Consider the following 25,377-nt stretch of genomic DNA (forward strand, 5'->3'; position numbering starts at 1 on the left):
ATTAAAATTATACCTAATGTTGTGGCCAGTGAAAGCAATTCCCATGTTTACTAATCACCCATTTTACCATATTGATAAATCTGTAAATATGTTTTTAAAGCTTTAAATGCAATTGCAAAAATATATCATAATAGTCCACAAGTTTAAAAATTGACCTTTCCAAAACATTTGGGAGTAATTAGGTAACTGCTGAAGTAACAAATGAAAAACAAAACCCTATGAGATTTTAAAAAGGACAATTTATTGCATTACAAATTATGTATTTGATTTCATTGAAGTGAGCATTAAGTTACGGTAGTCATTGAATATGTGCATGTGTTTCATAAAGTCAACTGTGTTCTAAAAGAAAAAAAGAAAAAAAAAGACTAAGCTGCTCCACACAGTTGTATTTTGCAAATCTAACATAATATTAAATTGATACACCATTAACTTGCTTTTGAGTGTGTATTGAACATACTTAACTAATATGTCTCTTCCCTGCGTGTAAAATAATGATTAGAAATAAATAACAAAGTAGGACTTGCTGCATCAACAAGTGTAACAAAGGAGAAAAAGGAATTTAGACAAACAAGTACAGAATACAAGAGCAATTTTTGTCTGTCTATTTGGGCGAGGTGGCATCCTTTAAATAGGCTATGATATCCTGCCTCTCTTTTTTCTTTTTGAGACCAGCGAAGATCATCTTGGTACCAGGAATATATTTCTTTGGGTTTTCAAGGTAGACCATCAGAGTTTCTTCACTCCATATAATACCTATGTGTGGGGGAAAAAAAATCACAAGCATTACGTTACTTGCTTGTAAAGTATGTGCAATATGAGGCTCTGCGAAGAGAGCCACTCGGCCTGTTCAGACCTGCAACTCTGAAAATGCGTAAAAAAAAAAAAAAAAAAGACTGCTTCCCAATGCTACAATTTCTGTACATTGAACAATCAAAATAGTATTAAAAACAGTTTTCCAAAATGCAGTAGATCTTAGAAAAAACAACAACAAAAACAGTAAGATCAATTCAGTGTGTCTTACCTTTATCAATATTTGCCTGTGTATAAGAAAAGCCCGGCGCCTGTCCTGTCTTCCTGCCAAACAGACCCCACAGGTTTGGCCCAACTTTGTGTTTTCCACCTTCCTCCACAGTGTGACACTGGGCACATTTCAAAACAAACACCTTCTTCCCTTTTTCCGCGTCCCCCATGGCCAAACTACGATAAAAGCATATTACATCAAGATTTTACATCAAGATTAAAAAAAAGAAAAAAGGGAAAAAAAAAAGAATGAATAATGATCATGGACACACAGGAACCAATGCATATTGACATTGTGTATACATAACATAATGCACACAAAAGTTAAATGGAGCAAACAAACGTGTAGGATTCAGTAAACAAGAGTAAAATTTCGTACCTTTCTGTTCGTTGGAGTATATAGGCTAACTTCCGAATCTTCTTGACAGAAGAGGCACCACCCAATCTCAAGTGGCAAGTTTTTTTTAATGTTTTTTTCCCCTGTTGTTATCCAACCCTCCGAAACCGACAACTCATATTTCAGGAGGGTGTGTCTGTCAGATTGACGCAACCAGGTGAGATTTCATTGTAAATTTATATTAGTCACAAATACTACCATACTACTACTAATAATAATAAAAATGATAAATATTATATATATATATATATTTTAACTTAGTCACTCTTTATTTTCCTGTTTTCAGGTAGGCGGGGCAACCACAAACCGAAACACCTCACTTCCGCATATCTGTGACGTCATAATTGAGGACGCGACACCTGTTGGTCGTCGTCGGCATGCTCGTTAGCTGGAGGCATTGTTGAGCAACGGTGATGTGGTACTGGTAGGATATGTACTTAAATTTTAAGTTAATTTTCAGAGCAATTTAAATGATTTTTAAGTGAAACGAACATGCATAACACGGTCAAGTGTTCACCGTCTAAAGAAGAAGGTGGCTCTCTCTCACCCGCTATGACATCGAAAACAGTATCCAGGTGATTTTGACAAGCACAAACGCTTCGACGTTAGCGAGCAAATTTATCTTGCTACACATAGTAATGTATTATTTTATGGTAGAAAAAAAAAGTGCTACTGTGTATATCACAAATGCGTACTAAATTAAATGTTGTACAATGTTGCATGATGCAGCATTATCTGTATTGACCAGCAGGGGGAAGCAAAATCACCTACTGTACTTTCAAAGGTAAAACAATGTGTTGACATAAATGAAAATAGACTAAACAATTACAGCTGCAATTATGACTCAAACAGATGCACCCCCCCCCCCCAAAAAAAATAAAATAAAATAAATAAAAATAAAATAAAAGATATCTCACACTTTATACGATGATATACTTTATTTATATCACAATTACGTAGCTTTACACCGCCTGCAGCTATGATTTATTTGTAGCACTTAGAACTCAAACCTGCATATTTTCACATGATTTCTTGGAGTCTCTTTATTTGTGTCTTCATTTCATCCAAGCTGAAGTTAAACTCCTCAAACCTTTTGGGGAAAAGTCATTGGTTAGTATTTCTTTATTTTTATGTATGCTTAAACTAATACAAATTCTAAATAACATGTTCATTTAAATTGAATTTCAAGCGTATTTAAAACGAATTGAATTGGTGGGTTTATACCATAAATGATTATATAAATAATCCAGAAGTGCTCAGACGTTTGCATACCTCTGCAGAATTTGTGAAGTATTGGTAATTTGTTAAAAATATGATTGTATTTTGTTTATGATTGTCTAATTTGTAAAATGCCTTATAGTTTAATTTGCATTGCATTACATTGTTTACTTTAAATAATAGTACACATCTCAGCTCTCACAAATTCTGGCGAGATTTGCAAAACCTATGAGCTAAGTTAAGAATGTTTGACTGTACTAACTTTTCTGAGTTGTAAACTAGAATACAAAGTATTCTTTTATTTTATTTTTTAGTATAGATGGTCATTACAGTTGCCTACCAGTGCAAGTCCATTTTCCACAACTTGGCTCTGGCTAACGTTGGATGAAGCCTCCAGCACGGAATGTTTCTTCTCTTTCTTTGTCGCGCTTCCAGGTTCTGAATCTCTCCGATGCACTCAGCACATTTTGGGATCGCCTCCCAGGACCTTCCGAACCTCTGGGGCTTGTTGGGAGTGGACTTTAGATCATCAGAAACACTTTCCCGACCAAAGCGTTGGGGCATGTTTGTGAGCAGGTGGAGGCGTTTTTCATCAGGTGGGTGGAGCTTGACAATAGCGGGGAGGCTCATTTTGCTTGTGGTCAGGGCGGTGTTTGTTTTGAGGTGCAACAGGTCTAAACTCCTCAGTAATTCACTTTTTGTCTGTGGACATAAAAAAAAAGGATGAATATTTGGGTTTTTAATTGATTATAAAATGTATCTAATGAAACAACGTATTGCATGACAGTACATGAATAAATGTGTCACATAACAAGCACGATGTGGCATAAATGTGATTTGATTCCTACCTGATGTTGTGTCTGCATCCTTGCAGCACGCCATCCTTGATCGCAGCTCTGCACGTCTTCCCCGCAGTGGCTCAATTTCCAGCTGACCTTTGGGTTGGACACGGTCGCAGCGTCAAGACCTCGCAGCACCAAGAGAACCGACAGTAAGATTCTTATCATCATCGTCACACTAGTGGACACCAACGCACGGTGTCTCTAATTATTGACCTCTGTTTATAAAGACCACTGATGACACATGTCACCTGTGGCCTGGCATGGTATAGACGGCCACTCAAATTGGCACATTCTTGACTAACTACTCATCCGGCAAGGGCGATATCAAAGAATGGTATTTGAGTGCCCTAATTGGGTTGATGGCTTTTGTTGAATAGAATAAGGAAGGTGATCATGCTTGAGAGATTTGCTTGAGAAGTGGAGATGATTGGGGGGATTTATTATGAAAAATATGGTAGTTTTTTTTTCTGTAGGTTTATTTATATTTATTTATACATGGTTTATTTTTCTTAATTTTAGCATAAGTCGAACCTATAACACTAAAACATTTATGTATCATAAATATGATTCTCTAATTCTTTCTTTGCAGTACAGATTTATTTATTAAAAATTACATAGGAATAAGACCTTAAAAAAATAATTGCATATTAAATCGCAATTGCTATATTGAGAGAGAAAAATTGCAATTAGATTATTTTCAAAATATAATTTGTGTTCTTTTTAATTTATTTATACTTATATCTCTTTTTTTTTCAAATAACTTGAATATTCAATGGAAAAGTTTTGTTATGAGCCTTTGGCATAATTTGCAGAAAACTGTAATCTACTAATTTATAAAATTTCAACAATTTTAACTGAATAACTAATGGTTTTGTTGGATCTCTAAATGGCTTTCTATGACTCTCTTTTTTTTTTTTTTTTTTTTTTTTTTCATTATATTGACTGAGTTTTACAGGCATTTCCCCAAATCTCAATTTTGTTGGTCAGATACGGAACAGTCATGGCGTTACATATAATGAACAGCTCTTTCAATCACTTTTACGCGATACAAGTTTGTAGACTGACTGTCGGGCAGACGGATGAAGAGATTTCACACTCTTTCATCTTTTGTGGCCAGTTGAGGGTCTGCAGGTTTGCCGTGCCATTCCCCAAATAACATCTAACAAAAGGCAGATGTGGCGATGACATCACTCAGCATTCTTGCTCGCCGATTCGGATGCCGTATTCGCATCCAACGCAGAAGGAATGTGAGGAACGCTTGAGACAAGACGCAGGTTCATTAAGCTTTGCTTGATTTGGTTTGCTGCGTTGCCATGGTTACTTTTGTGCTTCATCGTGACCAAACGTGCTTTTTTTTTTTTTTTTTTATGGCCATGTTTGGAGTCAGTCTTTCTGCATTAGCGCTCAGCTCCAGCCTCCTTTCTTTGGCTTGTGAACGAAACCTCCAGCTCGCTCTTTGTTCTCCAACACTTCCCCCATAGACCTTCGGCACTGCCATTGTTATCTGCTCCTCCTCCTAATGTTTTTAATGTACATGCCTCACCATGCTCCCAAGTGGCCTTTTCATCTTGCCGTTTACGTGCTCACCCCTCCCCCCGCCCATCTTCACCACTCCCACCTGTCTGTTTGCTAGAAATCACCTTGGATTGAAGTGCATCCTTTTATTGTTACAGTGCAGCACTTTTTTTTTTTTTTTTTGTACAATCCACAAACAAAACATTCACTTGGTGCATTTTGGTGTCATTCCAAATATGCTACAGAAAAATTGACAAACCGTCATTGTCCTATATGTTTGGTCACCGTCATCTATTAACTCGTCGGGGATCTGGAAGCGTTCCCAGAATTCCTCGCCCTCGGATTTGTTGGCTGATTTGTGGGAATGTGCGGTTATCTCTCCTTTTGTGGTGATTTACGTCAGGGTTTATACTCCCCTTCACTTTAGACATCAGTCGGGTCATCGCCGTAGCACTTTACATGCCCGCGCATACAGCGCGGCGGCGCGTTCAATCACATCCCTTTGGCAGCTTATAGTTTTATCGATGATGGCGTCCATTTCTGCAACGTGATATATGGGAAGATGGCCCGACGCTGTCAGAAGGCTCACGGTATTTGTCAGTGCGGTGTTGTGGTCATGCGATTGGATGGAGACTCTGTTAACCTTTTAATAGAATCCAAATCAAAGACAACAAATGAGTCCATTCATTAAATCTGCTACCAGCAGGTGGCTATTTTTTCTGCCATTATTTTAAATTGTCAAACAAATACAGTGACAAACATGATGAGACGCCCCTTTTAATCCATTAATAAATCAACCAGGCGATTGATAAATAATATAGATTTTGAAGCGCTTCATCTTGCCGACCAAGGCATTATGGACAATCTACTTGCAACCTTGTGCCCCAGTGCACAGATAAGGTCCATAATGGTATGCTTGAATGAGTTAGCTGTGGAAGAAACCCATACAACACATTTGCAAAGCCTGCAAAAGTTCCAGTTCTTCAGGGCGTCATCGTACTGACACGTTTTGTTCCATGTGAAACCCAAAGAATTCTTCAAAAATGCTGATAGACATTCAATAGGAATCCCAAATATTTAAAAAATCTGTTTAACAAAAAAAAAAAAAACATGACTATGAATATGCGGGTTGACTGTAGTTTTAAGTTGTAATATCACCAATCACCACTAGATGGCAGACATGGCTTACAGTAGTTGCACTTACACGATTTTTGGTCTATAGTTAAGCTAGCATTTTTTTCATACATCTGGTTTGAAATTTCATAGTCCTATGTGCCTCCCCAGTAGCACTGATGAAAACTTGTGTCCCCCTTCCTGCATTTGAGTTCCTCATCCCTGAGCCAAATTAATGTTTGCAGTTTACCCTTTAGGACTCCATTATTTAAATCTAAATGAAATTCTCTTGTAACAACAAATACATTTATTTTGGTGCACATTTGCAAAACCTGATAGGTGTAGTCCAGCAGATGGTGCACTCTTGCTGTAATAACCAGTGGAGGACCGCCCTAGAATGGGGCGGAGATTACAAGGAGGCCAGCCCTCAATGAGGGCGGTCTTTGGGTGGAGTGCTAAGAGGAGGAGGTGCTAAAAGTTGAAGCCAATCAGCATGTGGCAACGAATGAACCAATCAGGGAGGGCAATTCCAGATGAGGCAGGCAGGAAGCTGAGCAAATGACCCTTGATTAGAGAGAGGAGGTGGAGGATGGGGTGAATGATTGAAGGGAAAAAAAAGGGTCCTGGTGTGCGAGAGGGGAAAAAAAAAAACCAAGCGACAAGAAATACTATATATTATTTTTGGTCTACTGTATTAAATTGCTAAATGTGTGACCAAATAGAGAAGTCTCACAATACAAGACTTAGCTGCTCCATTTGAATTATTCTCTGTAGTAAATTACAGTCATATTAAGTCATGTTTTGTGGGAAAAACACAAGGAAATGAGAGGTAAAAATGTCTATATTGAGATGGTAATCTGTCGTAGGGGTCTCATGGTCTTTGGGCCCTGGAAACCTTTCACAGCTCTGTTTGGTATATATTCTGCAGACATCGTTGTCAATTAGAATTAAAGCGTCTTTTTATTCCGTTTTATTGCTATAAGAATTATGTGTGCCACAACAATGAAGGGAGGGTTAGATTTAGAAGAAAAAAACATCGTCGGAGAAAAGAAGCACAAATTGGCACAGCCAGTCTGAAGCGGTTGAGAAAATGCTCTTTGCTTCAGTGTTTCCCCCCCTGACCTTTGGGCCCTCTCTCTGGCTGCTGTTCAGTGGGCGAGAGGGGGAGGGGTCAAAGGGCGCCTCAACACCCACACAGAGCGCCACGCTATGACCTCCAACCCCTCCCCGCCGTGCAGCTGAACTCTGCACAGCGCCTAAAGCCAAGCAGGCAGAGAGGAAACGCAGGCAGGAAAAGCACATAATTGTCTTTTTTTTTTTTTTTATGTATTTTCCAATTGGGAAAAAAAAAAGACTAAACATTGTCACTACTAATACACTACATACCATTTGTAATATATATATATATATATATATTTTTATTGTATTTTAATTTTTTTTTAATAAATAAATAAATAAATGTAGTTGCATCCAAAATGATTATTTTATTATTATTTGCTTCAATATACAACCATATACAGATAAATAGTGGACACTTTTTTTTTTTTTTTTTTTTGTATCGTACTACATTGTAAGCTTTGTAAAGTAAATACAATTTGTGCTGTTAAATAAACCAATTGGAGGTTAATCGTCAGCATCTGAGGCTCTTCAGTATTATCGATTTTCATCCTCTTCTAGTGTAGTTGCAGTAATTGCTGTTAATTCAATTTTCCACTTTGGTACTTCAAATTCTAATTCTATTGGTAACAAAATGCTAGCTACTGTAATACCTGAAACATAAATGTCTAAAGTCAATTTGAAGACCCCTGATTGGCTATTTCCACATTCTGATCATATTTGCAACATATCATAATTTAACTTGAGCTTGTTTACACATGTGTATTAGTATAAGTCACGTACTATGTTGGGCTGATACGCAGCCTTGTTTCAAGATATTGCCGGACACCCTCTTGTGGCAGCAAGTAGAAATGAGAGGAATAGAGAATTGTCATTAATTTCATTCAGTTTGAAGGAAATATGCTATATTGGTGTTTTTTTTTTTTTTTTTTTTTTAATGATCAATCATTGTTTTTTGGGGTAATTTTATTTAAAAATACCAGTGGTATTTTTTGATACATATTTTTGATACATACATACGTGGTATTAGTATCTGAGTGCAATGTACTGGTATTGTTCTGAAAAATTGCTATCAACAATTCCTGATATTAACATTAACTTGTAGTAAGTAAAGCTTCCAAAACAGATAATGTTGATATTCTCTTTTGAGATCGCTGCATTTCCTAATAGAAATCAGTGACATGCACGTTTATGTTCGCATGTGAGTTACAACAAAATGGAGGCAGATATTACAGCATTTAAAGATTCTGTCATTTAAACAGGCCTCATAATATTGAGGTGCTTGTTGCAGCGTACAGTTACAACATCCATACTCATGTTTCATTTCCAGGAAGCTTTCAACCTCTGATACATTAACCTCAATAAATCAACGCTGTAGTTATGGGTTACGTTAAGGGTGCCGTTACGTGTACTTATTGCTGCATTAATCCCTTTATGTCTGCACTTACCACCTTTTAATTTCCTCATTTCATTATCAGTCATCCTTTAAAACAGGGGTGTCCAAACTTTTTCATTTGAGGGCCACAAAAAGAAAATCAGAGGGACGCAAAGGGCCACATAATGTTATGAAGAGAAATTGTGTTTAGTCCTAAAAATTGTACAAATAATTTATTTGTGCTTTTACATATTTAGAAAAATGCTACAGCATATAAACCAATTTATTTGTAATATGGCAGTCGGGTTATTATAGCTTTGGAATTTTTCATTTTAGTTAGTTTTTATTAGTTTTCGGGGTGGTTCTATTAGTTTTTATTAGTTTAGTTCTTTAAAAAAAGCTTAGTTTTAGTTTAGTTTGTTAGTTTCAGTATTAGTTTTTTTTTTTTAATGTGCATTACTTTTGCGCAATATTTAAAAAAACACCAGTTTTTGTTTTTTAAAAAGCATTTTCGTTTTTATTTTATTTCGGTAACTATTGTTTTTGAATGGTAGTTAACTAAAACTAATGAAAAAAACTAAAATGAAGATAACCTTTCATGGCACCTGTTTTTCGATACTCTCCCTTCTTACTTTGACCATCTCCAAACATTTTTGTTTTGTTTATTTTATTTGAACTGAGTCAAATGCCATTTTAAGCACATGTCGCGGGCCACTAAAAATGGATGGCGGGCCGCAAATGTTCCCCGGGCCGTAGTTTGGACACCCCTGCTTTAAAATAAGTTATTTTAAAATGAGTGATTGTGTGGTTATTAGATTCAGGATTTGAATAATTTTCAATTGAATTTCAAATTGTTGTTTATACTGTTTTCAAGTATCCGGTCAACGAGTAAATACTCGTTAAAGCAATCTCACAAAGGTCAAGGTTAAGGAAAACCACTACTAATGATTAACCCGCTTCCTCATTGCTGATAGTCATCCGTTGACTGTCAGGCTGTAATGCAGTAATAAAGCTCCCCCGCCAGTCTTGCAAGTAAAACAAACCTCCAAGGAGGAAGGCGCCATGACTGCGTCTGATAAACAAAAAGAGGATTTTGATCAATCGCAATATCGTTGGAGCGAGAAGAATGCAGCGTTGACAATTGTTATCAAGGTGACAAGCATGTCTGCCGTTACTGCGACTGCGCTTGTGGTCAATAAAGTATGAATAGCGATCATTTGAGTCTTGTATATGGCTCCATAAAAAGATACGAGCTTTAGCGATGGAAACTGTTCAATTAAAGATGCATAAAAGTCAGTCAGGTGATCCTCATCAGTATTTAGAGCGTTAGATTTACATGAGTGATTTTGCAATATCTGCCTTGGGTATTAAAGGCTGTGCATAATAATTGTGGACCTAATTGCTTTGGAATGCATTTTCACCTTTAGATGGGAACTTAACATGTTTCTTAAATGATATGTATGACCTTTTTTTTTTTTTTTTTTTTTTTTTTTTTTTTTTTTTAAATCTTTCAATCTCTTGAAAAATGACATTTTCTTTTGTGATTTTTTTTTTTTCCTTCCCATTATTGCAGTCTTACTCTGTAAAATTAAACCGCATCTTGTCTGATAAAATTGGACATTTTTCCTCTCAATATTCTGTTATTCTTGTAATCTATGATCTATATTCTTGTAAAATTATGCTATTCTTATGGTAAGGTTGGCTATTTTTCGTACAAATTTTTTCCCGACTGATACCATTACAATGGTACGCAAGGCTTTATGCTGATCCAGATACCAAATACCAATACCGGTAGTATTTTTCATCTGTAAAATTAATATAGCACATTAATTTAAAATTGCATGAAATTAATGTTTATTTTCTATACTTCTATTTTCTAGTTCATGGTCGTATGTTCGATACCACTTTTTTCCAGACTGAAAACTCGTAGTCACTCATACCGATACCACGAATGCGTAAAATTCCCCCGAAACAATGACATGGCATTTTTCGTTAAAATTGCATGAAATTAACGGTGATTTTCTATTCTTCTGATTTGTAGTTCTGATTGTAAAACAGCCACAAGAAGGCAGTCATTACTGGTATCGGCCGATGTTGCAAGTATAGATACTAGGGATGTAACGATATCCAACATCACGATACGATATGATCATGATACGATAATTATCATAATATTGTTTTTGGCGATATTTAACTCATTCACTGCCAGTCATTATAGAAAATTTTTACATTTCCAATACTCACGTGATATTACATTCAATAATTATATATAAACCGAATCTACCAAATAACAGAATAGACTCCCTACTTTTTGTCCTGTCCCGTTCTTTTATAATTGACAGCAGAAAAATGTAGGTTTGCCAAAATACAGCCATTTCTCCCATGGACTCTGAAACTGTTTATTTCCTATAAAATGGGGCAATGATGTCATCTACCGGTGGTTGGGCATCAGTAAAGTTGTTTCCAAGTTTGATATTTACAGTGGAGCATGCTCAGATTCGCCCCCATTTAGCACCGCTCTAAAAAATACAATTGACAAGTATACTTGTCAAAGGCAGTGAATGAGTTAAATAAGATCACAATATTGTAAAACAAATAAAGAGCTCATCCTAAAAAAGCACAATATTGTGCTTTTGTACATAACAGCAATGCATATAAACCACCAAAATCTCTAAAAACATTGAGGCACTTAATTTCTAATGCAAGCACACATTGATCGCTTCACAAGCAAATTAGGTTCCCCTTCATCTGACAATTAGCATAGATTTTAAACATTGAAGGCCAAAACATCCCTAATGAAAATTAAATTGCACTAATAAACTAGCCACTAGAGGATGCTAGAACTGCACAAATGGAAATCAACCTTACTTTTTTTTAACAGATGCGTTCCTTTTAAATATTGTGAATATGTTGACAACAATATTGTGGAAGTTTTAATATCACGATATCGCGATATTGCCCTTATTGTGACAGCCCTAATTTAATAGATACCACAAAATAAGTCCATCTCAACTTTTTTTTTTTTTTTTTTTTTTTTTTTTCCATTCTGGCCTGATACACTTTTGTAATATTGAGTTTCTTTCCATTTCCAGTATTTTTCACACATTTATATTTGAGTGTTTGGCCATTTGTATGCTTAAAACAAATTTTTTTTCTGATGGCGTGTGTCATAACCCTACTCATCCCCACTTCCCTCCTCCTCGTTTTCCCACTCTCTCCCACTCGCATGCCGTTACCGGCAGCTCACTTTGGCATACGCAGCTTTTTTTTTTTTTTTTTTTTTTTTTTTTTTTTTTTTTTTCTCCCCCTGCGTGTGTGTCTCTGCGCTTGTTTGTACCTCATCCGAGGCAACTTGATCTGGATCCGAGCTTTCAGCGCGGCCTGTCGGATCCCTAGAGTCTTTTGGGTGGGGAAGTCAGGGAGAGTCCAATTTGACCTCAGTAGTGCCATTCACACTCATGGAAACGCACACCGTGGTGCACACTGTGCAGCACTTGAGTGGTGGGGACAGCTGTGGGATAGTGACCTCATCTTGAGTTGCTGGATGTTGGATTTGATCTGAGCTGAGGGAAAAAGATTGAGGCCGGAACACCAGATTGCACTCACAGAAAAACCTTGCGTGTATGTGAGTGTCCTTGGGAGCACACCTATACTCGGGATGTGTGAAGGTTTACAGACGGTCATAAAACCAGCACAAGACCGAACCATAACAGCCTCTCCCCTACCCACGCGTCCGCCCGCTGATTGATGCGTTGTATATATCCCATGCCGTAATCGGATCGCTCTCTTCCAGAGGCTGTTGTAAATACACGCTGTTGAAGTACCAGCCTGCCAGGCAGGCAGACAGGCTGACTGTCTCTGGTGGGGATTTAGCCACACTCTGAAGCCTGCCACCGTCGAGGCCTCCCCCGAGGGCACCCAAGAACACATGATCTCCTCAACCCCCCCCTCAGCTAGCGTGACGAGATCAAGCAATGATAACATTCCGGTGTGTACGGGCACATTTGCAAGGGAGGTCATCCAAGGTCTGCGTTAGCATGCGAGTGCAGATTCATTAGACATCTGACTTGATTTGACGAATAAATTAGCTGTTAGCGGGGCAAGGGAGGCGGAGCGAGATGGCAACACAAAGAAGGAAGCAAAAATGTTTATAAATTCAGAAAAAGCCACCCATCTTCTTCACAGACTGCCCCCTCACCCCACACACGGCTTGCATGACCATTTGTGGCCACACCCCCTGATCCCGCCGTCACGTGCGCTGATAATATTGACTACCAACCACTTTTACAACATGTTGTTCACCACACCCATTGCATGCACTGCACATTGCTCCATCACATGCACTGTTAAGCTTGAAAATATTGACTTACTTCTATTACGGCATGTTTTCCATTGCTTAATGATTAAATTACTCGATAGACATGATGCAATCAAAGTCACAAATTATATTGCGTATATGTCGGAATGTTTCCCAAAGTTCGCGGATAAAAATGCCGTGGAAGTTGTCTGAAGATTTTTACGATGTTGATTTCCAGACTTCAACAACCATATTGTCAAAAGAGCCATTTTAGGCCAACTAAATGACAAGAAATCTATCTGGAGCCACAAACATTGTGATGAAAGAAAGAGTGCATGATAGTCTAATATAGTGAGTGCCAAAGAGCTAATTGCCACCATAGTAGTCACCATAACAGAAAAATATGCAGCATGCAATACTTTGAGATATATTTTTGGGGAATTCTTCATACTTCGCTTTTTTATAAATTTTTCAGCTTTTCTGTCAAACTTCTGAATTTTGACAATTTTATGGACGCTATGGTCATTTTCTGCCTCTTCTTCCCTCTTTTTTTTATATTTTCCGTTTTTGTTTTTTTATCCATTTTTCAGCCTTTTCTTAAATCAATTTTCTGACATTTTTGGGACATTTTATGATAATTTTTTTGGATTTCTTCTTTTGTTTTTGGACATTTTGTAGTTACTTTTCGTGCATTTTCTTTGTATACTTAAAAAAAAAGAAACGTCTTTGGCAATTCCAAAGACATTTTTTTCGCCATTCTTCTTTTGTTTTTGTACATTATATGATTAAATGTTGAATGCTTTCTGCCTTTTTTTTTTTTTTTTTTTTTAAATTAAATTTTCTGACATTTCTGTTAATTCAATGGCCATTTTATGTTAATTTTCCGATTTTCCTCTTTTTTTTTTTGGGGGGGGGGGGGTGTTACATTTTATGGTCACTTTTTGGACATTTTGAGGTAATTTGTACAACTTTCATCTTAAAAATTTGAACAATGACATTTCTGATGAATATTTAATTATTCTCTTTTTTTATTTAAATCATGAATTCATTTAAATATATCTAAGAAATGAAAAGGAATGATGTAAAAAAGAATGTCTACTATTTATTTATTTATGTATTTATTTATTTATATATTTATTTATTTATATATTTATTTATTTATTAAGAAAGCCACAGGGAGCCACAAGAGAGGGACGAAGGAGCCACACGTGGCTCCAGAGTCGCAGGTTGCAGACTCCTGATTTAGGGTTATTTTTGCTATGGCAAAAAGCATTGATGTGAACCAATGAGTGGCACAAAATGTCTGAAAGAGAGAGACTAAAGAGAGTGAGGGCAGAACTACCACCCACTGCAGCAGACAGCAGCTAGCAGCCCATGTGTTGACTGTGCCGTAAGTAAGCAGAAACAAAAGGTACAAAAGCCATCTGGGCTAAGCGGCTACACGACATCCAGAGACAATAGCGTCTCATTCATGCTGGCCAGCCCAACCAGGGCCATCTGCTCATGGTGAGAGCGAGTGGGAGATGGGACCTCCTTACCTTCAGGAGCCCCAGAGGTCCCAAAGTGAAACAGGAATCACGCTTCTTTGACATTAGCATAGCAATAATGATATGACTAATTAGGTCCACGAAATATGACGTTGACATGACGAACAAAGCCAAGATGGAGAATCTCCCATGTGAACTTTCACTATGCGAACATACGTGAGCAACAATGGTGTAAAGTGAGCAACAGTGGGGGGGGGGGGGGAATATGGCATAATATAGCACTAAAGGGCAGTGAAATTCAAATGAGATATTTGTATCTAATTGTGTTTTGTATCCAGTATGATAATCTACCATGCGGAAAATTAGCCTATTGTGCATGGGTAGTTTCTAATGTACTTTGAAATGAAAGCAAGCATGCAGCCATGCTCGTTTTTTTTTGTTGCTTTTGCCGCTGTACAGTGGTTGACTTTGACTCGTCGAGCTGAATGGAGAATCCAAATCATATTGTTATTCTCATTAAACGAGAAAGGCGAACGCCATCACAAAGGAAACGAGCTGTCTTCCCACAACTCTGTCTTAAATCAGCGCAGCCTCCATTGATTTGATCCAAATTACATTTGACAGTTGAGCAATTGGTTGGATTCCAAGACTAACATATTGACTCCAAGTGTGTCTTTTGTCAGAGTTTGATTATTCCCAGGGAACATTTGCCCCGGAAGATTGTTGGCTCATATGCTCCCGAAACTAATGTGAATGATGATAAACAAAAGCAAAGTATCTATGGTGGTGTATGAGGCATGTTTTCAATTAATCCCAGTTCAAGCGAGCTCTTAATTTCAACATTTCATCTGTTCTTTTGCATTTCCCTAGATGCTAAATGTATCCGCGCAGACTTAACGGTTAACAGTTTAGTTGACCTTGGATGTTTTTTTTGTTTTTTTTTCTTCCCCCCCCACTGATCATAATCCAAAAAGTTTCTTGAGTTTAGACCATACAAGTTGAGAAGTTCTAAAAGAGGCAACTTGGGTATGACTCGTGTTTTGAGTCCCCCACTCGTACTTAAATGCAAGAAAATGTTTATGCCTTCCTTTAATTTAGTGCATAAGATACACTGTCAAAGATCTTGTAGCAAAATTCAGGCCTGCTAACGACTGGCTTTGTTTGGGCAGCCACTGACACTCGCTTGTCAGAGACTTGACATTAATGAGATAGTCTCCAGCTTGTACACACTCCCAGTGGCACCACCCACCCCGGGGGGAGCTAGTGGCCTTAAAATGGCCAGCGAGTGCATGCAGGTTTAAAATTGTTTAAGCTGTCTCGTAAACGTGAGTCATAGTCTTTTACTTCACATAAAATAAAATGTATTTCTATCGACTCTCATAGACCAAAATATTAGGTACATGGCTTATTCCAGCACGCGATCCAATACCACAAAGTCTTGTTGTTAAAATACTTAGTAATCTGATTTAAATTAAATAAAAAATTATATATATATAAAACAAAAAATAAAATAATATAAATTAATATAAAATACAATTAAAATAAAATAATATAAATTAAAATAAAATACAAATTAACTAATATAAATTAATATAAAATAAAAATAAAATAAATACATTACATTTATATAAAGTTATTTGACATAACTTGTATTATGAACGTGTATGTGTGAACTTGCAGGGTACCAAAGAATTGTCATACCAAGGAAGCCAGAAATAACAGGTTTCATGGCGGCAAAAGTGACTGATGGCGGTTTTCAAATAATAAAATAAGGAAGGATCTACAATCAATCTAATTTCTTTAACCTCCCTTCTACACGTAATTCCTTGCTTAACATGACTCTCGCACAACACCAATGCCGCACCTGAATGCGTGGTCGAATGCACGTCTTCTGGACTTGTCTGAGCATGAACAAAGGTGAATGTGTGCCAAGCGTGGACTTGCAATCAGAAGATCTTCAAAAAGAAAAGCGCACGCAGGGACTCAGGGAAAAAAAGAGAGCTAGTTTTTGTGTGTTTGTGTATTTCCCCGGTGAGAGTTTAGTGAGTGCTGTGTCACAGCCTTGTCACCTTGACAACCAGGCCTGTATTTCACTCACTTGCTAAACAAAACGACAGAGGGAGAGGCTCCTGGCGTGTAACCCTCCCTGTTAAACCAATCTAGAGCTGTACACCCTCACATGCACACAAAAAGGATCCGCTCAATTTAAATCACTTCATAGGACTTCATGTTTAAGACTAGTGTGTGGGGGGGGGGGGGGGGGGGGAATAGCAGGTATAGAAGGTCTTGTCTTCGTTCGATTCTGCTCCAACCTGATTGATTATTTCATTGATTTAAAGACAGTCAATAGGTGTGCCCCCAGGTGCGCTTCGGGATTATCTGTAGGAATGCGCGTGAGCGCAGCCATTTTCCTCTTCGGATCTGTCATCAAGAGTCTGCACAGAAAAGACGTTGAGATGGCGGAGACAGCCACAACAGCATCAGTCTGGCGCACAAAAGCGGCATCGACAGATGAATGGGACGCAGTGAAAAGCGTACGAGTGCGCGGCTTGAAAGACGGATGATCTAATGGACGGATGATTAATGTGACAAGACGAATGACAGATGCCGCCAGATTAAACAGGTGACTTGACAGATAGACGGAAGGGTAGATGAATAGAGACGCAAAGTGTCAAAAAAAAAAAAAAAAAAAAGCGAATCTATTGGAAAGAAAAATGGAAGCTTTTTTTTTTTTTTTTTTTTCTTCCCAAGACTTGCATACTGCTGAGAGTGTCAAGTGGCTGAGGTGTTGACAGTCTCTCGTAGGTGATGAGAAAAAACATCTCAACTTGCCCAAAAGCCTCACTCTCCATCAGCGAGAGGGGGGGACTTCCGATTTTCTCCGCTTGGCTGCATGGGCAGAAAAAGAGCGACGGGTTTAGACGAGGGAGGGCTGAAATCCCCCCGCCGGCCCTCAATAGAGCCGTCCGGCGGTGAAAAGAGCAGATACCCTCTCTCCTCGCCTCACCCCCTCACATCTATCAATGGTCGGGACTGAAAAGCCCGACGACAGAGCGATACTTTCACGCAGACACGAGGGAGGTGCTGACTAATACATCTGTACTTCATAATTGCGTCGCATGGCTTGGGCCCTCATCAGGCTTTTGTCTGCGTCTCGCTGTGAGCGTTGACGTCTCGCTATTTACGTCCCCGCCGTCGCCCACTTGTTTTTGCTGCCGTCCTAATTCACTGTCTTTTGTCAGGCCGAGCAAACTGTCGTGTAAATTATTACGACAACAATCACTTGTGGACGATATTTTGAGCTTTGGACGCGACAATTGAAGCAAGCTGCAACTCATTTCATGACCCTCCAAATGATCAGAGTAAATTACTTTTCAGATTCATAATTTGCCCAGTTAGGGCCTGACGTTTTTCGACAATGGCGGAGCTTTTAGGAATTTTGGCTTTATTCACGACAGAAATGGATTTGTATTAAGTAGAGAGGTTTTAAAAAAATTGACATGAAAAGTGACTACTATAAACATAAGCCATTTTTAATAATTTGGATATCACTTTCAATTTCTGGGTTGGTCCTTCTCTGCAAACACGTTTCTGTCCTCAGAAAACATCTACAGAAAAACGACTCGTGTTTTGGAATCCGATTCGAAAACAAATTCTTTGAAGAAGAAAGGAACTGCTCATGAGCCGAAGCTGTTACTGAAACTAATGAAGCAACTATAAACAGTAAATACTTTGTGGTATTGAACATGATAGATTTTTTTATGGTCTTTGAATTGTGGGTGAACATCAAATGTTTTCAGCCTTTCATCTCATTTACAAAAAAAAGACTTTCTTGCCATTCAAAGAACACAGAGAAGTACAAATACATTAGACACCACAAGAGCAGGCTTGAGGCATTTTAAATATTGACGAGCCTCGAGGAGAGTCATGTTATTATAAAATCAGCGTGGGACTGGTGCTTAATTCAAAACATGTTTGTCCTGATTTATGATGTGCGGCTCCGGTGTATAGCGGGTCCAAGTGAAACCCTCCCCAAGATCTCCAAATTATTCCTGATGATCATCCGTTTCCACACTCGATTGCTGCCATTTGTGAGTGAGGGAATGCAAAATGTTTAGAACACTGATCAGTAAAATCCATTTAGAACAATAGATTTTTTTTTTTTTTTTTTTTTTTTTACATCTCTGTCCAATAAAAACTGAGCATTATGATACTCAACAAGGGAGAATTTATTGCAGAATTTACTGTTTTAGTTGCGGCAAATAAGTGCATATCATTGCTATATAAAAGCACTATATATATTTTACTAGTTGTTTGAGACATAAAAACTGTCAAATTAACAGTTGACAGGCCCACCATAGTTGCATGCAACCCGCGAAGAGAAGAAAGAAAAATGACAATGTGTCACTTTAATGTGGCGTAGGTGAGTAAAAAACAAGCCACTAAAGGAGACGTCTGCCGAAAGAAATAAACCGCTCGTCAATCAAATCTCAAACAGGAATAACATTAAGCACGTTAAGCCCGCCGGTCTTTACACGGTTAAGCGACATATACCGTTCTCCCGTGACCTATTAACTGATACAAACACTGCTTCTGCACCAACAAATCTTTTGTGGGAGAGATAAAGTTTTACAACATGCTTGTGCTTTATGCCGCTTGGCTTCCAGCAGAAAGCCTCATCGCAGTTATTTACTCTCACTCATCTTTAATGTTTGTTTCGAAGGATAATAGATGGCGCGTCATTAATATATGAACAAAATCGAATGCGGCTGTTGGACACACGTTACTACACATCTAATGAAGTAACTGTTTGACTTTTTACTGATCTTAAAGTCCCATTTCTTTAAAACCCTTAGGCATTATTGTGACCCGTTTTGGGCTTTTTGATGGTTCTGACCAAGTCATTTCAAAATAAGATACTGCCCAGGGTTAAAACATTGTGAAGGGAAGTCAGAGATTTGTTTCTCAATAGATTCAAAATGTTTGAAGATAACTGAAAATGTGCAAAGAAAAAAAAACAAGGCATTGCTGTTTGTCACTACTTGTTTATTTATTTATTTTTAAGTCCAGTCAGCAAGCTAATTATTTGGCCCATGTAAATGGCAATCACACAGTTCATCACAATTCATATGATAAACCAATTAAAAAGGGCTTTAACTGTGTTAAATCGCTAGCACGTATGTTTGCGTCATACTAACGATTCGAACTAGATATACACACATACAAACTAGATCTGCTTCCTGCTTCCGTGTCTAAGACTCATGGGAAATGTAGTCCTACTAGCCCAATTCCGCATTTTGGCGGCATATTTCCAGTGTTACAATAATGGTGAATGAATTGACCTATTTACAACAGTTGAACTGTTAACCAAATAATTAGTTTTTATTAGTTCCTGGTGAGAAATTATTGTATATTTGATTTTTAGTGAAATTATAGTGTCCCAATTTTAAAATTTTGAAAATCTAGTCATCCTAACTATGTAAGAACTTCATTCGTTACATGCAGTCAGCTAGCTAGCTAGCTACATCTTCCCTTTGGATGGTCTGCTAGCGTGGCCTCTTTAGAGTGCCTTGTTGAAGAAATCCTGAAAATTAAAAAGTCTTTGGAATTGCCAAAAGTCTGAAAATGTATTTTAAAAATAGAAGGCAGAAAAGAACAAAAAAGCAGCAATAAAATGTCCAAAAACAAAATAATTAATTAAAAAAAAATTACCATGTCTACAAAATTGAGAAAAATGTCCGAAAATTGTTAGCAAAAAAGGGGCAAAAAAGTCAAAAATATCTTAAAAAAAAAAAAAGTCCCCAAAAAAGGAGACACTCCAGAGTTTTAAAAATACATATAGTATTTATCTTTTTTATGTTGTGCTCGCGTGGTTGCTTCAGAGCGCCTCGTTGTTGGCCATGAGTGCATGCATATCATCCAGAAAAAAGACAGAAGAGCGGGAAGGAGTGATTTATTTTTATTTTTTAAGTCAGATTTGATAGTTGGCATTTGGACCAAGTTGTCTGCCTGCTGTAGCCACCTTAGAGCGCCTCATTGTCTGCTGTGGGTGTGCGCATTTCGCAGAGAGAAAGCAGAAGAATGAGAGGAAAGGAAAATGCCTAAAGAAACACTTAACAAAACCAGCAGCGCACACTCGGCAACTTGTGCAGTCGCGCGCTAACAGTGAAGCTTTGTGATCTCCTCGCATGTCACTCAGCAACTCACAGCTGTGCGACCGGGAGTGATGAAAACCTCAAAAGATACAGTAGATACGCTTGTACCAACAGCCACACATAGTGACAGTACACATAAGCTCAGGTTTGTCCATTCTTCGACACACCCGTCTGCTGACCCTTCAGTCACGCGCGCACACACAACACGAGTCTCTGGTTCATTAATCTTCATTTCAACACACTCGGGCCGCCGTCAGCACATATGCTCCCAACAATCACTTGGCACCGCGAGTCTACCACACACTCACGGACGCACACTGACATCGACGAGCTCTCAGAGGGCGAGATCTGATCGCTGACACCGATATCGGGTCCCCCTCCTGCTGTTTGGCCGTCCATCTGGCTGCCTGATCAGAAGACCGAGTGAGGTCCTCGCAGTGGGATCCCTGTCATTGTGCATTTCGGAAAGTCTGAGGGCAGATACAAACTGACATGGGGGATAATATTAACATCAAGTGAATCCTTTTGTGTTGCTATACATTTGGATTATATTGGTATTTGACATATGAGGTGGTCATCTTTGGGTGGCTAATCTGTTGCCATTCAAGATCAGCAAGTGAGCGTTTTTCAACTAATTTAAGTTAAGCAACAGTATATTTATTCATCTACGCACCAGTGCTCTCATCTGTATAGGTTTAAAAAAAATAAAAAAATAAAAGACAAGCCGCTCTGATTTTACAATGTTTACATCTCCTAAAGATCCCATGACTGATGCTAGTCTACTAATTTGGCTCCTGATTCGCCACAACAGAGACAAATAAACTCCGAGCCTGTGTTTGGCCAAGCAAATCAGCACTGTTGAACGATTCAATCCCATCGTTTATTGTGGTTCTTCCCTCCACGCATTCCGGTTGAAGTCCCGAACATGAACAGGCACGTCGAGGAAAGAAAAGAAAAAAACAACAACACCCACTTATCCTCTGTGTATTTGTCTATCTCGCTCTCTGTCTGCAGCCATGTCAATAACGTGTTGTTCTAATGGGTACATTTCACTTCACGTAAACAACGATTTGACTTCTTCTGTTCTTTTGAAAAGTCCAAATTTAACTACTGAACGCTCATTGAAAAGTTGTATCGAACAGAGAGGGCTGTGTGAGCTGCCTAAGACCCCAGCTGTGACTTGGCTGTCAGTGGAACATTTGTACTGGCGGGCTGAAGGGGGGGGGGTCGACAGGAAGGTTTAGGTGTTGTAATCAAACTCCCTCCCGTTCGCCCCCCACAGGCTCGTTACAGCACTCAAATTCGGCACTAATTGGCTTGACACATGGCAGCCAGGGACCCTGTCTGCCTGCTTAACCCCAGGAGAGGGATGACGGGGAGATACTTTGACTATTTCATTTGTACTAATATAATGCTAAATGCCGAATTTTCTTCAAAATCGAGCGACGTGGCAGTGTCATAAATGTACATTCGCCAGCTGCAGCATTATGAATAATAACCGCTCATGCCAACGTGTTATAATGGAAAAGCTAGTACAGGAACTTTCCGTGACAAATGTAATACATTGCATCATACTTGGAGGTGTTTCCGATGTTTTGTTTACCTCATTTAGCCCAATAGAGGTTGAACAACTGGACATTGTTTATTCTTCTTAGGAAATAATAGCCATAATATTTCTCAAGTGACCTTTGTGTCTCATGTTTGGTAATGATATGTGGTATGTAGGTGTGAAATTAGAGGTTGTACATCCCAAATCCTCGTTCTTTGTAGTATAAAATGGCTTCCGTTAAGTTGAATTCCACATTTTATTGTGGTCAAAGAATCCTGGTCGTTTGCACATTTTGCTGCTGTGAATGGTAAATCCTTGTTGTGCCAGATGCAACACTTTTTTTTTTTTTTTTTCTCCTGACGTACGTCCCATTAATTGTCATGATTACTACTCTTCTTCTTCCATTTCTTCTACTATGTTCTTATGGCAGTTGGCAAATTCTTTTAGCGCCACCTTCTGAAATGGAGTGCGTGCAACAATATTCAATGATGTTGATTTGAATCCGAAAATTCTGATCCGGCATGATTTTTTTTTGGCCAATTCTTTAGCTTAATTTGCATCACCACTGATTCGTGCACAGCCCTATATTGCGGGATTCTAATTAAGGAAAGGTAGGCCATTTTTAACTTAAAAGTAAAAAGCAGAAGTTTCGGTGTGATCAGTGCGCCTTATATGTTTTTTTTTTTTCTTCTTCATGTTGCATTTTTTTTGACTGCCGTGACATGTCTTATTAGTGCACAGGAGCGAATCAATCTGCCTTTAAATACTGCATGTCATGTTCACAATAATTGGTGAATTGTGTTTTGGGAGCTTTTGAAAGGAAACGGATAGTATTAGCCCCGGTAAAGACAATGAAGTGTAACACATAAACCTTGGTGATGCAATCATGTTTTTCTATAATTGGAAGTGTAAGATTAACGGTCTTGTTTTTATCTACTCCTCTATCTCTGCAAGCACCTTCCGGCTCCCCCCCCTCGCTCGCTCTCTTTTGTCTCACTCGTTTCTGGATGAGGTTTACGGGCTTGCAGTTCTTTGACTGCTGAACCGTTGCCACCCTCTCCTAAGAGCAACAAACTGATTCATGCACGGTCGCACATTCAAAACTGTCATCTGAAGAGCACGCTCCTCTGCCGACAGGTGAGGAATGTTTTCCGTTCGCCTCTCCATCTCAAGATGAAAGGCACGTGACAGCAGAAAGACGGAGGATGAGAGGGGCGAGGAGTGCAGGAAACGCCATCAGTCATTGCTCGAGAGTTTCTTTTCGCCGTACAGACGGTCCCCGAATCGAAAGCGACTGGAGGCCTCGCCCGCCTCGGCGCCCTCAGCGGCTCTTGGAAGCCTGCTCACTTTTAATCACACCACAGATGCGTGACGCTCCAACAGGAGCTAATTACATTTTCAGCTGTGATTTCTGCTCGGCTGACAAATAGCGAGGGTGTGTTGATCCATATTAACTTGTGAATTAGCCCGAGAGTCCTCGCGGTTGATTAGCGCAACGTTGAGAGGTTTCTCGCCGCGATTTCTCGCCCACCCTGCAGGCATCGCGGCGAACGGAAGTGAGGGATGGTGGGAAAACACGGAGGCCCCGGGGTCACGGTGTCACCATCACTCAGTGTCTTCTTCTGCTCATGCGTACAAACGTATATGAAAATGTCCCAGCCATCAGCTTGCGTATGACATCAGGATTCTGACACAAACAAGGTGGGCTCAGTGGTCTCAGCGGGAGTGTGTGCGCCCATATATGAACTTTCCGGCTTATGTGAAGGCAACTTTCATGGCAGCTTCTTTGTGAGAGGCGGGCATACGTGCGTGCGTTCACCAGTGGGAATGAAAAGTGCTGGTAACAGAAAAGGAATCAATCACACTTGTTGCTGATTTGAGGCTCAACTCCATCCCCTCCCCTCCACACTTTGCTCTCCATGTACAGCCTCCCCTCCATCTTCCTGCTCTCCTCAGCTGGGAGTGATTAAGCTGAGCTGAGGGGGGGGGGGTTAGAGGAGGGGACAGGGCGCTCACTCACGGGCTGAGTAATGGCTTCCAGAGACACCCTGCTCCCTGGTTCTGTGCAGCACGAGGGCTAATCAGGAGTGACGGCTCGCCCCGTTTGGACAGTGTAAAGGCAGGGCCGCTCCTGTCAGGCACAGACACGGACAGACCCCCCACCCCACACCCCTCCACGGGAACCCCACCAACCAACCATCTGACATAGATATGCTGGGTAAAAAAAGAAGAGGGAGGGAGGGAGAGAGAAGGGAGTCAGAGGAAAGAGAATAATTCAAGCAGATTTGAGGCTGGGAAAGAGAAAAAGGAGCCAAATGAACTGTTGCCGGCTCCATATGGAACACACTATGATTTTATCTGTTTTGAGTTTTTGTCCATATACAAACTCCATTTCGGGTCTCTCGCAGCCATCACAAGCACTTTTATACCCTCAAAGTTGCTGCTTTTGTCTGACGTGACTTACAGCATGGAAACCGATATACTTTTTGCCCACCAATAATAAGCCCAATGGGACTGATCAGTGTCAAATATTTTAAATGTGGCTGGAATGAACTCCACCTACCTCATTTTCTGCAGAGAAATAGCTTCTTCTTTTTTTAGACTTCTTTTTATTACATTATCATGGACACTATTATCTCCCCATGATGAACATTCAAGTGTTGTTTAAACATCCATGCTAAGTCAAACCAAAACTTTTCTTTACAGTAATATGTTCTACGCTCCCTTACGACTCTAATTAATATCGCATTTGCAGAATATGAATTAAAGTGGAAGTTAACCTCAAACATTTCTTGACAATAATATGCTATATATGACCTCACTTGTTTTTAAATGTGAAATTCAGGAATATGAGTTATGAAGCAAAATCCAGACGTATTTGTCCATCTCAGGGGACAGCCATTTTGTCACTTGCTGTGGATTGAAGACGACATCAATTTTGCTCAGCTCTCAGGTAACAACCAATCACAGCTCAGCTTGAGAAAGCAGGTGAGCTGTGATTAGTTGAGCAACGTTGATGTCATCTTCAGTTGACAGCAAGTAACAAAATGGCTGCATCCTGAGATGGATAAAAATGACTGGATTTTGCTGCTTAACTCATATTCCACAAATGTAATATTAATTAGAATGTCATGTTTAGACTAGTGAGCTCACATATCACCTATTTTTATCCAGAATTTTTTGGGGGGTTGCCTTTCCCTTTAAGCAGCCAAATCCTTTTGTTTTTATCCGTCTCAGGTGGTGGCCATTTTGCCACTTGTTGTCAACTGAAAATGACATCACGGTTGTTCAGG

General features: G+C 39.1%; 2 protein-coding genes and 1 long non-coding RNA gene across 4 annotated transcripts in view; 1 reads left to right on the forward strand and 2 right to left on the reverse strand.

Annotated features, from left to right (window-relative positions):
* Nucleotides 1-219: 219 nt before the first annotated feature.
* LOC144008125 (cytochrome c iso-1/iso-2-like) lies at nt 220-1,548 on the reverse strand. The gene is made up of 3 exons (XM_077508222.1): nt 1,400-1,548; nt 1,022-1,197; nt 220-753 (listed from the first exon to the last, which is right to left on the reverse strand). Exons 2-3 carry the CDS (start codon nt 1,188-1,190, stop codon nt 602-604), a joined length of 321 nt encoding a protein of 106 aa, XP_077364348.1. The 5' UTR covers nt 1,191-1,197; nt 1,400-1,548; the 3' UTR covers nt 220-601.
* The window catches only part of LOC144008127 (uncharacterized), a 28,476-nt gene continuing 4,086 nt past the window's right edge, over nt 988-25,377 (forward strand). The window contains exons 1-4 of the long non-coding RNA XR_013280623.1: nt 988-1,574; nt 1,704-1,992; nt 3,071-3,231; nt 3,510-3,626. This is a non-coding gene — a long non-coding RNA (uncharacterized LOC144008127). The remainder of the gene's footprint in view (nt 1,575-1,703; nt 1,993-3,070; nt 3,232-3,509; nt 3,627-25,377) is intronic.
* On the reverse strand, nt 2,375-4,745 carry npvf (neuropeptide VF precursor). Of its 2 annotated transcripts, none has more exons than XM_077508219.1 (4): nt 4,543-4,745; nt 3,484-3,570; nt 2,976-3,337; nt 2,375-2,507 (listed from the first exon to the last, which is right to left on the reverse strand). In XM_077508219.1, the coding sequence occupies exons 1-4, from the start codon at nt 4,663-4,665 to the stop codon at nt 2,438-2,440; spliced, it is 642 nt and encodes a 213-aa protein (XP_077364345.1). In that variant the 5' UTR covers nt 4,666-4,745; the 3' UTR covers nt 2,375-2,437. The 2 variants fall into 2 exon arrangements, with proteins under 2 accessions (XP_077364345.1, XP_077364346.1); XM_077508220.1 differs by having other exon boundaries at nt 3,484-3,602.

This window comes from Festucalex cinctus, chromosome 19 (genome assembly GCF_051991245.1).
Source record: "Festucalex cinctus isolate MCC-2025b chromosome 19, RoL_Fcin_1.0, whole genome shotgun sequence".
Taxonomy (NCBI): domain Eukaryota; kingdom Metazoa; phylum Chordata; class Actinopteri; order Syngnathiformes; family Syngnathidae; genus Festucalex; species Festucalex cinctus.